The sequence below is a fragment of the Pogoniulus pusillus genome, chromosome 4 (genome assembly GCF_015220805.1).
Source record: "Pogoniulus pusillus isolate bPogPus1 chromosome 4, bPogPus1.pri, whole genome shotgun sequence".
Classification (NCBI taxonomy): Eukaryota; Metazoa; Chordata; class Aves; order Piciformes; family Lybiidae; genus Pogoniulus; species Pogoniulus pusillus.
Genome location: NC_087267.1, coordinates 19,997,564 through 20,012,783, shown reverse-complemented (window position 1 = coordinate 20,012,783; position 15,220 = coordinate 19,997,564). Strand labels below are relative to the sequence as shown.

At 38.2% G+C, this 15,220-nt stretch overlaps 1 protein-coding gene across 1 annotated transcript in view; it reads right to left on the bottom strand.

Annotated features, from left to right (window-relative positions):
- The window catches only part of LRRIQ1 (leucine rich repeats and IQ motif containing 1), a 176,408-nt gene that overhangs the window by 64,961 nt on the left and 96,227 nt on the right, over positions 1-15,220 (bottom strand). Inside the window, exon 23 of the mRNA XM_064142336.1 lies at positions 12,641-12,742. Coding sequence (XP_063998406.1) covers positions 12,641-12,742 — 102 coding nt within the window. The remainder of the gene's footprint in view (positions 1-12,640; positions 12,743-15,220) is intronic.

The following is a 15,220-nucleotide window of genomic DNA, read 5'->3' as shown; positions in this document are numbered from 1 at the left end:
TTTGCTTGTTTGCAATCAGTTATCTAAGATCTTGCAAACAGCACAGGAGCTTAAAGAGCATTAAAGATCACACCCAGAAAGGAGTGAAACCTCATAAATTCCAATTAGGTAAGCAAACTCCCACTTGAGATTAAGGAACTTCAATAGCTGCTCTCATACTATTTAACCCCGGGTGAGGGAACAGATGATTACGTTATGAGTTTTACGACCTTACGGACTAAATTAGGCTCTTAAAATCATATTATCTGATGTGGGAATTTATCTGTAAGATTAAAAAACCACGATTTAGCTGGCCAACCCAAAATTTTACTTCCACTGTAATAGTCACTAACATGAACAACGGACAGCATTTCATTGTCAAGTTTGAATGCAATGAGAAAGGATCGTTTTTTGCCCTAAATCTGAGCGCTTGTTTCACAAGAAAGGTTCTAATGCAGTTTCCTTTGGGATTTGATCACAAAGTGATCTGGGTGAAAAAAAGGGAATAGAATTGTTTGAGACAGTTTAAGAATGGGACAATTAAATATCAAATGGTAATAGGTACAGGATGTTTTAAAGCGTAGCTACAAACTGCGCACAAAGCAGCATTTGGTTCAGGAAGAGTCGTCTGATTCTCTCAAGAGGTAAATACATAGAGTAGAAGCAGGATGTTAGAGGTACTGCTACAGAGGCTTGGAAAAGGTAAATGCATCTAAACCAACCACACAAAAAAATGTGTGGAAGTAAAGACAGAAAGTTGTTGGCAGCTTGTACCGTGGTTTTCTTGAAACTCTTTTGAATCTTTGAACTTCTCCAGATTCCAGCTTAGAATACTAAAATTGGATAAATGTCTGGATAGCATCATCCTTCTCCAGGCAGCCAGGTCTCTGATCAGACTCCTTCAAGATTCTGGCTAGAAGAGGAAGAAAACAGGGGAAAACGATGCAATGATGAAGCAAAATAGTCACTAATACAAGATACCTAATTTCCAGTGACATTTTAAAAGGCTTATTTCTACTCACCTTCTCCTGGATCCCAAAGAGATTCTTCAGCTTTCACCTGACTAGTCCTGACCACACCTCACAGTGCTCTGCGTGCTCATCAGTACTGTCTCCTTGTGCAACTCCTTTAATGAATGAAAAGAGGGGGATCTGCCCCTGCTATTTTAATAATGAACAAACAGATTGTTGATGGGAAGTCATAGAAATATGTAACATATTCACAGGGCAAATAAACCAAGTTTCCAAGTAAGGAATTAGCACGATGCATGGATAACACACATGCTTGCTAAGTAGTAGCAAGTATTTATACAGAGGTATTTAAACCCCTAATCCCCAGCAGCTCTAACTGTGGAAGAAGCAACTTTCGAAATGTAATCTAAATAAGCTTCTAGAAATATTTCCATTTGCAATAAATGAAAGATGTTGGGAAAGAGAAGTTTGAATGTAGTGCAGGCGACTCACACAGTATGATGACAGCCTATGCAGTGTTTTAGCATATGTAGACCAGATTAGAAGCAGAGTCTGACAAAGCCTAAGAAGGCAGACCTGGCTAGGAGTCAGGAGTCACGCTTATTAAATTGAACTCTCAGGGGTATCATGCAATCAGAGGTCACAATCGAGGCAACAGAAGCAATGTCACGATATCAGAGAAAGGGCCAATTCAGACCTGCTCCCTGACAGGCAGTAAGGTCACGGCTTGCGGCAAATAACTGTATTAAAAGGGAATATTCTCTGCACACTTTTAGAACTGTCATCTGAACAAACAAAGCCAGGTCACTGGTAGGTTAAATCAGAACTTTCTGCCTTAGCAGCACATTGCTTCCTTTCTTTTTACATTCGCTATTATTTTCTTAATTACTCAGCTACTAAAGCAAATCCTCAGCAAGTTTAACTTCAAAATACAAAGCAGTGTTTGAATTCTCCTCCTTGAAAAGCTAAATTCTATCTCTAAGAAAAGATATCCCCAGTCTCTTCATGAACTGAAAATAACTAGGCTTGCTTAGAAAATACTAAGCACGCAAGAGCTTCAGGGAAATTACTTTCCACAGCCAACTTCTTAGTAACTCTGACATTCAATCTGTACTTAGAAACCATTCAAACCAAACCAAACGAGGTTATTAATTAATAATCTGCTTGTTTAATGATAATTGTGAGAGTGAAATAAAGTTCTTCTTTTGTCTGGCTGCTGTGTTTTCTGTATCTTGTTACCTGAACTGGGTTACATGCAGGATTCTACAGATACAGCAGTTCATGAAATCGGAATTGTGTGAATTGGTTAACCTAACAATAAACCTGTATAGAAGGAACTATTCTAGGCTAGCATGGAAGCAAACATTTATTCTAAAGTATTATCTCTGTATGCCACCTTTCGAGTATGAGGGGGAAAAAAAACCAAACCAACAAACAACCAAAACCAAACTGGAAAATGTGTTATTTCTACCTTTTTATAGTCACATCAACTAGGCAAAGTATCGGCAGCATGTGCAGCAGAACAGCACCAACTTAGACAGTTCAAACAACTGCTACAACGCTCCTGTAGTGTGCATGGTAAGGACTGAACTATAAAGTTATGAATTTGGAAGATGAACAACATGCACAACTGTACCTGTTAATAAAATATTTCAGTAGCTTGCAATTCCTTGTAAAATCATTCAGGTCCATCAGCCATGAAGCTTATAAAGGGTACAGCACTTTGATGTAAGAACGAGCTTATGCAGGGTATAGGACGTTGATATAAGAACAAGCTTATAAAAGATATAGGACTTTGATATAAGAACTTCGTATGTGATAGCAGAAAATTTGTGATATTCAGGTTCCTGTTTTAGAGACTTGCCATTTTGCTTGGAAAATGCTGTACCTTATGAAAATATATTCTGTGTCTGAATCACATTATCACTTATAATCAAGTCCTAAATGTGTGCTCAATATTGAGCACTGGAAAAGATCGAATGCTGTAGATCGGCGACTTCATTAATAGTATTAATTCTCCTTAGGACCACAGTTCCCACTACAGGATAAGACTAAAACATTCTTTCATTAGAAACCTGAATCAATTATATTTTCAACCCAATGAAAAACCTCTGAGGTGAAGGCCTTCATTTAATTTACCTCTGGAATTACTTAAAACACACAGAGGCATTGCCAGGAGAACGTATAGCTACAGCAAATACTTTTTTTGTGATTCAAAATGCATTATTTTAAGTGAGAGAAGTTTTCTTCCTATAAAGTTATTTCCAAAGATACCCTGCATTCCTTTCTCAGAGCTCTGTGTCAAAGAGAAGTTCTTTTCCAAGATGAACATTTGTACACTGTAACATTCACAGTGCTTTTATGGACACAGGACGTGCGTTTTCTATGCCCGACGTTAAAGCAGAATTTGCACACCGATGTGATTTTAATGTGATTTTAATGCTTGCACGGCTCAATTTTGGAAAATGCTTGGAATGCATCTGAAAATGGACTTTTTGTGACCTCTTCATTAGCAGTTGGGCTTTTTTCAAAGTGTAAAAAGAGTATTTGGTGTTGTTCAGTCAAAGCAAAACAAACAAACAAACCAACTGCCCTGATACTGACTACAGACCTTAAGCATCCAAACAAACGGCGACAAATTCAACAATTACTTTTAACTACGCATACTAAATCCAAGTGCTGTAGCACCTTATTTTAGAGGAATTTAGCCCAACCTATTCTCCTTTACCCCCTTCAACCAAATCCATTTGGATTTAACTTGTTGCTAAAATTATCTGTGTTTTGCACTCTAAGACCTGGGTCACAACCTTACTTAGGGACAGGAAATAGTTATCAGGTCACTGAATGGTCAAATGAAAAAGGATTTGAAATGCTTCGATACTCAGGGGTCTATTCATCCAAAATGACTGCCTTATGTAGTATCAGAAGCTGTGAATGTGGAGTCAGCTTCTTCACATATACACTGGCTGAGATGAAGATATCTAAGCTACCAAGCTTTTGGAGGAAGGGAGGAAAAACTCCAGGCAGAATCTCAGAAGACACAAACAAAACCATTGTGTTGCCTTATTCAGCAGTGAGAAAAATCACTTTTTAACCTCTGAGGATATTTTAAGTTAAGTTTTGGTAATCACTGGCAAAAAGGCAGCAATATTTCCTCACACCACCACCACCACCCCCCCCCCAACCCCTCACGCCCAAATGTGCCGTTCTTTTTATCTTAAGATTAGTCAATTACTATGCTGTCAAAGTGCAGGTGACAGCCTGCACTTTGTCCAGCAGTTTTATACATTGGGCTGCAATTTATTCACACATTGGGATGCAACTTATACATTGTGCTGCAACTTTATGTATGGTACTGCAATTTTATGTATGGTACTGCAATTTTATGTATGGTACTGCAATTTAGACTTTGTCCTGCTATTTTATACATTGTCCCTGCAATTTTCTACATTGTACTGCAAGTTTATATATGGTACTGCAATTTAGACTTTGTCCTGCTATTTTTCATATGTTACTCCTGCAATTTTATACATTGCACTGCAATTTAGACTTTGTCCTGCTATTTTATGTGTTCTTCCTGCAATTTTATACACTGCAGTGCAATTTAGACTTTGTCCAGCTTTTTCATACATTGTCCTGCAATTTTATACATCCTATAAAATCCAAGAGCATGAGCAAATTTGTTGCACAAACGAGTGTGCTCTTTAGCTTAGAGACTGCATTTAAATATGATAAGCACTAATAAGAGTCCTTACGCCACCACAAACTACATCTTTCTACAAAACAGAAGAGATAGGAGCAAAGAGATAATTCAGGGGCAGGTGAAATGTGTGGTCAGAAACCCTTAACGTATGAATGCATTTAAATATGATAAGCACTAATAAGAGTCTTTATATCACCACAAACTACATTGTTCTACAAAACAGAAGAGATAGGAGCAAAGAGATAATTCAGGGGCAGGTGAAATGTGTGGTCAGAAACCTTTAACGTATGAATGCATTTAAATATGATAAGCACTAATAAGAGTCTTTATATCACCACAAACTACATCATTCTACGAAACAGAAGAAATAGGAGCAAAGAGATAATACAGGGGCAGGTGAAATACGTGGTCAGAAACCTTTAATGTATGAATGCAGGAACCCTGAAGACCAGCACCACAGTGAGAATTTATACGAATCGGGTATGTATCCATGGCAAGTACCTCCAGTTCAGGAATCTGAAGCAAATGCAAATTTCTTTTTGTTTCTTTAATTGCATACCAAAAGCCAAACTATTAATAACAACAACAAAAAAAAAAAGTCTATGTCTAGATCATTTATAAATATTCAAAGGAAAAATGACAGTTTACATATTTATTATTAAACATAGCCCATCACTGCAGTATTGCTTCATTCCACGAATACTGGCAGCACAGTTGATGGACAGGAGGCTAGAAAATTAGGCACAGATTTATTTTTTAGTTTTACTTTACAATAAGAAACTAGGCCACTAGAACTATGTAACTGAAGCTTGAGTGCGTGCACTGTAAGGCCCCTGCAGTCTTTTACAACTTTTCAGCGTACCGCTGTTGTGAACTGGGTTTGCACTCTGCCAGCAGAGCAGCTCTGACCCATGGAGAGCACTCCTTCAGATCAACACTGCCTCAGGCTTTACTGCCTTCTCCAAGAAGTCTTACATTTCAGGCATTAAGTTGAATTTCTTCTGGAGATGATTAACCCAAACCCATGACAGATTTTTTCCAAGATATCCAACTCCTTATGTTTATTTTATCCTGGCTCTTTTTGGATGTACTGGACATAAGTAACCTACTCATTTTACATGTTAAAGGGCTGGTGGAGAGCCATTAATTCCTTAAAATGAGAAAATACTTCAATGTGAAAGTTCTGTTGTGTGAGCTCAAACTAAATAATAAGAAACAAAGCCACAGAATTCAGGTTTTAAAAGATAGATCCCCTTCCACAATACAGGTTTCTGTAACATGTTTTCAGCACATTTCAGGGCAGCTCTTACACTCTCTGGAAATGCGTTATTTGTTCTGTTTTTGTCAGGGCTGCATCGTTTAGAAACCGCTTCCCTGATCTGGCATACAAATTTAGAGTCTGGCAGATATGCAATAATTGCCTTTTACTGTAAACATGGACATTCAGCTGGTAGAATGGCAGCAAGGCCTGATTTAGAATGTAGCTATTAATCTTTTTCAGACCGCGGCACCAATAAAAGGTGTACGCTTACAAACAATGTGCCTCCAGGGACCTGATGCCACCTACAAGCTTCCAGTGAAAACAGCTAACACCAATCACTTCTTACAGCTCAGTGCCTCTTAAAACGCTCTCAAACAGCAAATGACACAATATTTAAAGCACAGAAAGAGATTATTAGTACCTCCTTTTATCTCTCACCCAGGTATTTAGAAGCATCAGTGATCTGAATCAATATAAGGCCTATTTAATTACCACCTACACTTTTCCTTCAGTGTGTTCAGACTGCATAATGCAGAACATCTAAGAAGCTATGTGGATCGTTATGTAATGTTTTAATGAGCTGAAGGAATTAACTCAGATTTAACCTCAAATGAACACTTTGCAAAGCCTCACGTTCATATTTTTAGTTAGTGCTAGTAACAGTAATCTGTAGGAGTGTTTTGCAGCATTTTTCACTGGAGACTAGAATGAGTTTTATAAGCAGGGTTGGATTAGATGTCCTTTGGAGGTCTCTTCCAACCCAAACCATTCGATGATCCCGTGATCAGAAAGCTGGAAAACAGACAACCTGAAATGGATCTCTTATATTTATCTTTAAATCATATGACATAATCACAAGATCGGTTTACCTCTTAGTCTTGTTCCAATATGAAAATGTTATTTCTGCTGACAATTTAAAGAGAAATGAATAAATATTTCCATAATTAAAAGCCACCTGAAAAAGCACAATCTCTTCATCAAGCTTGCATTGGAATCTGCCTTAACATTATACCCATCATGTTTTCTTTAGCCACCAATGAGCATAAAATGACAGGAAATACAGCACTGCCAATTAGAACTACAGGTTCCCAAGCGACAGCAAACCATATCTTGACAACACAGCCCAGTGCATTTTTAATAGAGTGAAACTTCTTGGCATTGGTCATTGGCCTCCCTTTGCACCTTCCTGAGCAAAGTCAGGTTGTATTGCTTCCACTTCTTTGAAACTGGTGGACATGGATGTGTCACTGATAGACATGGCTGTGCCTGAAAATAAATCCACTACATATTCCAATAAATCACCTCATCTACATAATTAGTTAGAACATAGTCTATGAAATCCCAAGAAACTAAGTGGATCAGACTGAAATAATACTCAGATAGTTTGATTGGATGCTCTGCTTATTGACAACATTCTTCCAACTTGCTCTACAGATGGGAATCCTGGTTCCCACTCCACTGAAGAGATATTGTTTGGATAACCCACCAAAATTGTTGTGGTAGGTGGATTACTGAGGACCCCAAAGATACATCCTGTTCCCAAAGCTTGTAGCAGAACAAAGTGCTAAGCCTTGAGGCTACTTCATTAATTTTGAGCTGCTGTACTGGGACAAAGCGCTTGCATTGTTGGTTGGAAAACTAGGCATCCTTCCTCTGTGCAAGTGAAATTGCAGACCCTGTAATTACAGAACCACAGCTGGCAGAGATGCTCTATCACACATTGAGCCAGAACTAGCTGGAACTTCCCAAGAAAGGAGAAATAGTCAAGGACAGGCTCTTCCTTCAATTCATAATCTGCTTTGTCCCAAATAGTCCAGAGTATTTTACACTAAATCAACAACTGAAATAGACTTTCAGACAACGAAACAGCCTCCAGACAACAAGGAAATGATGAAATCTATCTGTATTCTCTTTACAGTTTCCAAAACCTCGAGATCTTTGAAATGTCACTGTCTCCAAAATACACAAACCCCTCCATGAATATTCATTAAAACAGCAAGCAGTCATATTTTGGGTTTTGACTAATCAGTTCTAACTGAAACACAACAACTGTGCTGGAAGCATAACCCTAGCACACTGAAGAAAAAAAAAAGCAGTGCCATATACATAATCCCAGCAAACATCCAGCAGATCATCAGAAGTGAGAGTACATAAAGTCAGCCTTTCGTTTCTCTTCAGGTTTTTGATCAGTCTATAGAGAAGCAACAAACACATATTTCCACTTGTATATTCTATGGCTTACTTCTACTGAAGTTAATGTCACAATATATAATAACTATCATAGAACCACAGAATGGCTCAGGCTGGAAGGGACCTCGGAGATTATCAGTTCCAACCTCCTGGCAAGGATGCCTCTCAACTATATTTGCCTGATCAGTGTCTCATCCAACCTGGCCTTGAACACCCCTAGGGAAGAGGCATCCATAACCTCCCTAGGCAGCTTATTCCAGAGTCTCAGAATCTTCATACTAAAGAACTTGTTCGTATGATCCGGTCTAAACCTCAGTCTCAAACCCTTTGCCCTATTGCTGAACACCCTTAGGAAAAGTCCCTTTCCAGCCTTTCTTTAGCATCCCTCGAGGCATTGGAAGGCAGCTATTATTTATTTAAACAATAATGAGCCTGTACTACACAACGACCACATACATTAGATTAATTTTAAAGGAACTGAAGCAAACAGCATTAGGGTTACAAACTGAACGTTGATATTACAAATGACACCAGAGAGTAACTGCTCAAAATGTACTTTCCTTGCAAAATATAAAAACAGAAAATGCATAAATGCTAGGCTTACTGCATTCATATACCTGCTTGTGGTGTATGCACACATACATGTGTTTGTGTACTCGCACATGTATTGCACAGAGATGTATTAACACAGACACATATATTCAGCAACACACAGTTCTGGGCTCCTCAATTCAAGAGAGATGTTGAGACACTGGAATGTGTCCAGAGAAGGGCAATGAAGCTGGTGAGGGGCCTGGAGCACAGCCCTGTGAGAAGAGACTGAGGGAGCTGGGAGTGTGCAGCCTGAAGAAGAGGAGGCTCAGGGCTGACCTCATTGCTGTCTACAACTACCTGAAGGGAGGTTGTAGCCAGGTGGGGTTGGTCTCTTCTGCCAGGCAACCAGCAATAGAACAAGGAGACACAGTCTCAAGTTGTGCAATCAGGGGAGGTCTAGGCTGGATGTTAGGAGGAAGCTGTTGTCAGAGAGAGTGATTGGCATTGGAATGGGCTGCCCAGGGAGGTGGTGGAGTCGCCATCCCTGGGGGTGTTCAAGCAAAGCCTGGCTGAGGCACTTAGTGCCATGGTCTGGTTGACTGGCTGGGGCTGGGTGCTAGGTTGGCCTGGATGATCTTGGAGGTCTCTTCCAACGTGTTTGATTCTGTGATTCTATGAATTACACTCCTATGGTTCTTGCACTTTTAAGTGCATGTCACCATGAACAACGTTTCCTCCTGCTGCTGCTGCAACAGATGATACAAAGACGTTTCTCCCTGATTAACTTTTGAGTGCTGTTGTGATTCAAATGTGAAATTACGGCCCCCCTGCAGGAACTTTTGTAACAGTGCTGAGCAAAGCATGAGAACTCCTTTAAAATGTCACAAAATTTCATGATTTCACTCAAGTTTTGAAACTGCATTTTCCTGCAAGATGTTAAATTAAATCAGACCTGTGAATTGCCCCGTAGAATTAGAGCTGTGTACAAGTTTTCAGGCCTGCACATCAACTTTTCAACTCATCACAACTTTCATAAAGTTAAATTTTACATCAACACCATGTCCTCACCATGCTTAGATATTTCTTTATATGATACAACACTGCCAGTATGATGCAGCAGCCTAGATGAGAAAGCAAATCATAACAGAATATAACCTTCGGAAACACACAGGCATCAGATACTGGGCTCATTCCTCTTCCTTTTTGTCTTATTTGTACTTTTAAATGTAAACCCAAGACATAATGAAGACAAAAGACATTCATCATACACTTTAACTAGATTACCTCTTAAATATTCACTACCATGATGTGTTCCAGTTCAAAAGTCTAAAACTGTTCTAATTGTTTCACTTCCAAGGGCATCCCCTTTCAAAAGTAGTGATTCTGTTATTTAACAGATAACACATGTGTTCTTGTTATTGATGCTATGGTTTCCCTCCCAGCCCCTCCATTTCCCAATTAAAAAAAAAATAAAGCAGGAGTATTTTGAACATGCCTTTTTAAAAAGTATTTACTTAGTGGGGTTTTTTTTTTGGGGAGATGGCTTGGAGCTCAACATTTTTACCAGAGCCTTGACTATGAGACTGTGAAGGTAAAAAGGGATTGAAAGGGAATTTCAAATCCACCACGCAATGGACTTGTCTGCGTTCTGTCTTGATTTAAAATACAGTGTCCACAAGATTTATGGACAGAGAGTGAAAACACTCCACTTCTTGTTACAGAGAGAACCCCCATCGCAGAACAGACACAAAAAGATCTATTCCAGGCAAAAGAGGAAGAAATGGTCAAAAGGTGAGAGAGGGGGAAATGGGAAACAAGCTTTACTGTGAGTGAGGGAAGAAATGATGGACAACAAAACCCTGTGAAAGCATCACGTAGGTGCTTTGCTTTGCAGTAAGCATACAAAGTGCTACTAAATTCTAAAGTTAGAAGTTCTTAGTTCTGTCTGATGGTATCTCACCTAGATACAAATAAATGCTCTGTCCTGTACTCTGGGTTCCAATTCACAACATAGCAATGTCTCAGGTAGAAGGACAATTTTATACTTTGATATTGCTTGTCTTCTTGAAGGCTCAGCAGATTGCATGTAAAACATTGGTGGAAACAAATCTGTTTAATAGTTGGCCAAAGAAGTACAATGATCCTTGAAATGAATGATAAACATGAGTGTCACTCCAGTACTTGCCTTTTGACGTCTAATCTGCTATGGTGCCTTCTCTCTATGTATTTAAAAAGTAATTTCAGTAGTATATAGAATGCATATGTTGGCTTTCCAAAACAAAGGGAAATGTCTCCAAGCAGGAACAGATAAACTGGTTCAGGAAAGCTGGTTATTCAACTGGTTATTCAACAGATAAACTGGTATCAGGAAACCTAAGCTAAATGTCTCCAAGCAGGAACAGATAAACTGGTATCAGGAAAGCTAGGCTAAACCTACACTGACTTTAGGGTGCTGAGCCTGGGATCAAGTTTATCTCTTTGACATGATTTTGAACATTCAGACTACAGCTTATAGGCTTTGGGCATCCATTGTTTTGCAGGCAGTCTGCATGTCCTATTTCTTCAGCATATGGTGTGTTTTGACACATATGCCACATGAATAGATATAAAACACTGGGAGTGTTAAATCAGGCACAGTGGACACAGGTTCTATATATTCTAAGCAAAATCATGATTGGATTCAAGGCAAATAGTAGTACAAACTTTTTTTCCCCCCACCCTTAGAATTCACTAAGATCTCTTTTCCAACCAAATTTGAGAATGGTCTCATGAATTTGGACTTTCAGTTCAGGTATAGTCAGACTGATTGCATCCCGGTTTCAGGTTCTAATTTCTATCCTCATTCAGGCAATTATTTGTAGTTCTACTTTGTGTGATTGTGAATAAATCAGGCAGTGTAAGGCTATGTCTTTGCAAAAAAGATAAAAAGACACAAGTGACAACTTTCTGGGCGCTCTGTTGAGTTGCAAAAGGATACAAAACCATTTGAAAACAATGCCTATAGAGATGCTCTGTTTCTTACAACAAGGGTGTTTTAAGCAGACATGGCCTTATTTTAATTGTACTGAAAGTGAGGAGAGCTTTCACGGGAATTTTAACAGCAGAAAGGCTACATCAGTACTTAACTGGTTTTGCAAACCCATTTTTATATTTACATGCTGAATATGCTTTTGTCATCTGGGTTTTTAGGTAATAATTCTGAAAGCAGCTTCCAAAACCCAGTTAACAGCTGTTAGGAGTGACTGTTTAGCTTCTATAAAGGTGACAACGTGATGAAGTGATATTTCATTCAGAAACTTTCGTTCTAATACTTTGTATTTAATACCTCTGTGACAAGCTTTTGTCATCTGGGTTTTTAGGTAGTATTTCTGAAAGTAGCTTCCAAAACCCAGTTAACAGCTGTTAGGAATGACTGTTTAGCTTCTACAAAGGTGACAACGTGATGAAGTGATATTTCATTCAGAAACTTTCGTTCTAATACTTTGTATTTAATACCTCTGTGACAAGCTTTTGTCATCTGGGTTTTTAGGTAGTGATTCTGAAAGTAGCTTCCAAAACCCAGTTAACAGCTGTTAGGAATGACTGTTTAGCTTCTACAAAGGTGACAATGCAATGAAGTGATATTTCATTTAGAAATTTTTATTCTAGTGCTTTGTATTTAATACCTCTGTGACAAGCTTCCATAATTATTTTTATGAAGGAAAAATAATAGTAATAGTAAAAATTAATAGTAATACTACTACTAGTAGTTGTTATTGTTATTACGAACCAGTTAATCATTCATTTATCCCTAAGAACATCCTATGCCACCCTCCCCAGTGGAGTGAAATTGAAATGTTTTACTGCTGTAACTTGAGATATCCCGGACCAGATAAGGACCTTAAACTTCTGCCTTCTTCTATTTCTGCATATTATTTTACAATCCAAGTAGGTTTCCTGAAAAGATGTTAGAAGATATAGATGCTTACATGCATAGAGATAAAGTCAAATACTTGTTCATACCTTCAAAGTACTCAGCATTCATAGGCTGTGTCTTCCTTGGTGGCTTCACATGGAGATATTTATTTTCATGGTTTCTGAACAACGCCAGGCGCACAGCTGGGTCTAGATGACAAGAACAAGTTAAAATCAAAGGTCAGACCCAGCTCATTCATTCCTTCAAGCAGTTTTTCACCTTTTAGCCACTTAATAAATGAAAATACCTATAAAAGTAAGTTTCATATTCACAGAGGATTACGCTTTCTAAAATAAAGCAACGTAAACTGAGAATCAAAGTCAGTATTTGGCAGGACTTTAAGACTGTTGATCCTTTAGCTAGCTCATCTCCAAACTAAAAACAAATTCCACAGCATTTCTTTGCAGAGAATGTTTAAAAATCCATTATTAAAGCAGAAACAATCAACTATGGCAAGCTCTGTGTGTAAAACTTTTTTGTCCAGAATTATTTGACAGTCTAAAGTAAGTAATTTACACCTAAAAATGTGTTAAAGGTGGGGGGGGGGCAGTTTATGTTTTCTGAGGCTAAACTATCAGATAGCAAACTAAATTTCTTCTATGTCTAAATTAAGTGATTTATACCTAAAACAATTTAATGGGGGGGCACTTTATATTTTCTGAGGCTAACCAGGCAGATAACAAGCTAACCTTCTTCCCTATGTCTACATTAAGTGATTTACACCTAAAAATTTGTTAAGGGGGGGGCAGTTTGTTTTTTTCCGAGGCTAAACTAGCAGATAACAAGCTAACCTTCTTCTCTATGTCTAAATTAAGTCATTTACACCTAAAAAATGTTGGGGGGGATGACAGTTTGTGTTTTCTGAGGCTAAACTAGCAGATAACAAGCTAAATTTCATCTATGTCAAATTAAGTGTTTTACACCTAAAACAATGTTAATGGGGGGGGCAGATTATGTTTTCTGAGGCTAAACAGGCAGATAATCAGCCAGCCTTCCTCTATGTCTAAATTAAGTAACTTACACCTAAAAAATGTTGGGGGGGGGAGTTTATTTTTTTTCTGAGGCTAAACTAGCAGATAACAAGCTAACCTTCTTCTCTATGTCTAAATTAAGTGATTTACACCTAAAATAATATTAATGGGGGAGCACTTTATGTTTTCTGAAGCTAAACAGGCAGATAATAAGCTAACCTTCTTCTATGTCTAAATTAAGTGATTTACACCTAAAACAATGTTAATGTGTGTGGGCGCAGATTATGTTTTCTGAGGCTACACATGTAGATAATAAGCCAACCTTCTTCTGTGCCTAAATTAAGTAACTTACACCTAAAGAAATGCTAATGGAAGGGGGAGTTAAGTTTTTTTTTGAGGCTAAACTAGCAGATAACAAACTAACCTTCTTCTATGCCCCATCTATGCTGAAATGAAAAATAGGAATGAAAAATATCATGAAGTCCACAAATCTCAAACACTCTCTGGACTTATCTAGATGCCACGGTATGAAATCTTAATTAGCTTTAGAGAACAGTTACTTTGGAAACTTTGCAAACAAACAAAGATGAGCACAAAACTGTGTAGAAAGGTAAAGAACACATCTTCCTAGATTGGGGGAGGGAGGGGAAACAACCCTCCAAACTTTAATTAGCAGAAGCTAAACTACTGAAAAGCCACACAAGTCAGGAAAGGTGATTTTCACACACGACTTTGTACTTGAAGGAAGAACTCTTTGCTTGACAGAGAGGAAAATTGAGAGTTTAAGGGAACAGGGGGTCAGAAAGAAAGTGAAAATTAAGAGTTTAAGGGAAACAGTGGCTAGAAAGAAAGTAAAAATCCTTTTGTTCTCTACAGTACAGAAGAAGTCAGTTATTAAGCAAATAATATAGAAAATAGAATATAGAAATAAAAGCAGACACGTTCATGACAAGGAAAAGTACTTGTGGCTTCCTAGCTACAACACTGAACTTGCTAACATGAGTAACAGAAAGCAAAGAACATGTTTTATATGGCTAGAAGAAGAAGAGCAGACCAATATACTCTCAAGAACGAGAAACAGTGAGGAGAAGAGGCTTGCCTATGAAGGTAACTAGAAACTGCCAGAAAAGGCTGGAATTTAGTACCAAAAATAAAGAGGGAAACCAGTATTAGAAATTAGCAAGTAGATTCGGCAAGGAAAGGATCTAGATTTTCACAAAGAATGCAAATGCAGCAAAAATGAGTTTGTGAGATACTGCCAGAACACACAGAGCAGCAAAACAGAGCAGGAGATGGAAAGATCCAGAGAGTATATCTGACAGAATACATTTACATGACTATTTATGTCTGATGTTTCAATTTGAGCTTGCTACATGACCTCGTTGGCATTTGTTGAGGGAGTTTATAGCAGCATCTATAACACTGCAGCAAAGGAAGTGGATTTTTGAGATGGTTTTCTTATTTCTGGAAATAGAGGATCACAAAGTCCTGTCAAGGCAAGGGGCAGTTTCTTCTGAAGCTTAACAGCAGTTTATAAGGTTGGTTTTCACCAGATATTTATATTTGCAGTAGATGCTTCAGTTACAAATAATGGAAGATAAAGGCATTCTAAAAGTTCCAATTTTTCCTCAGAGAATTCTCTCTTGACACAAGCTA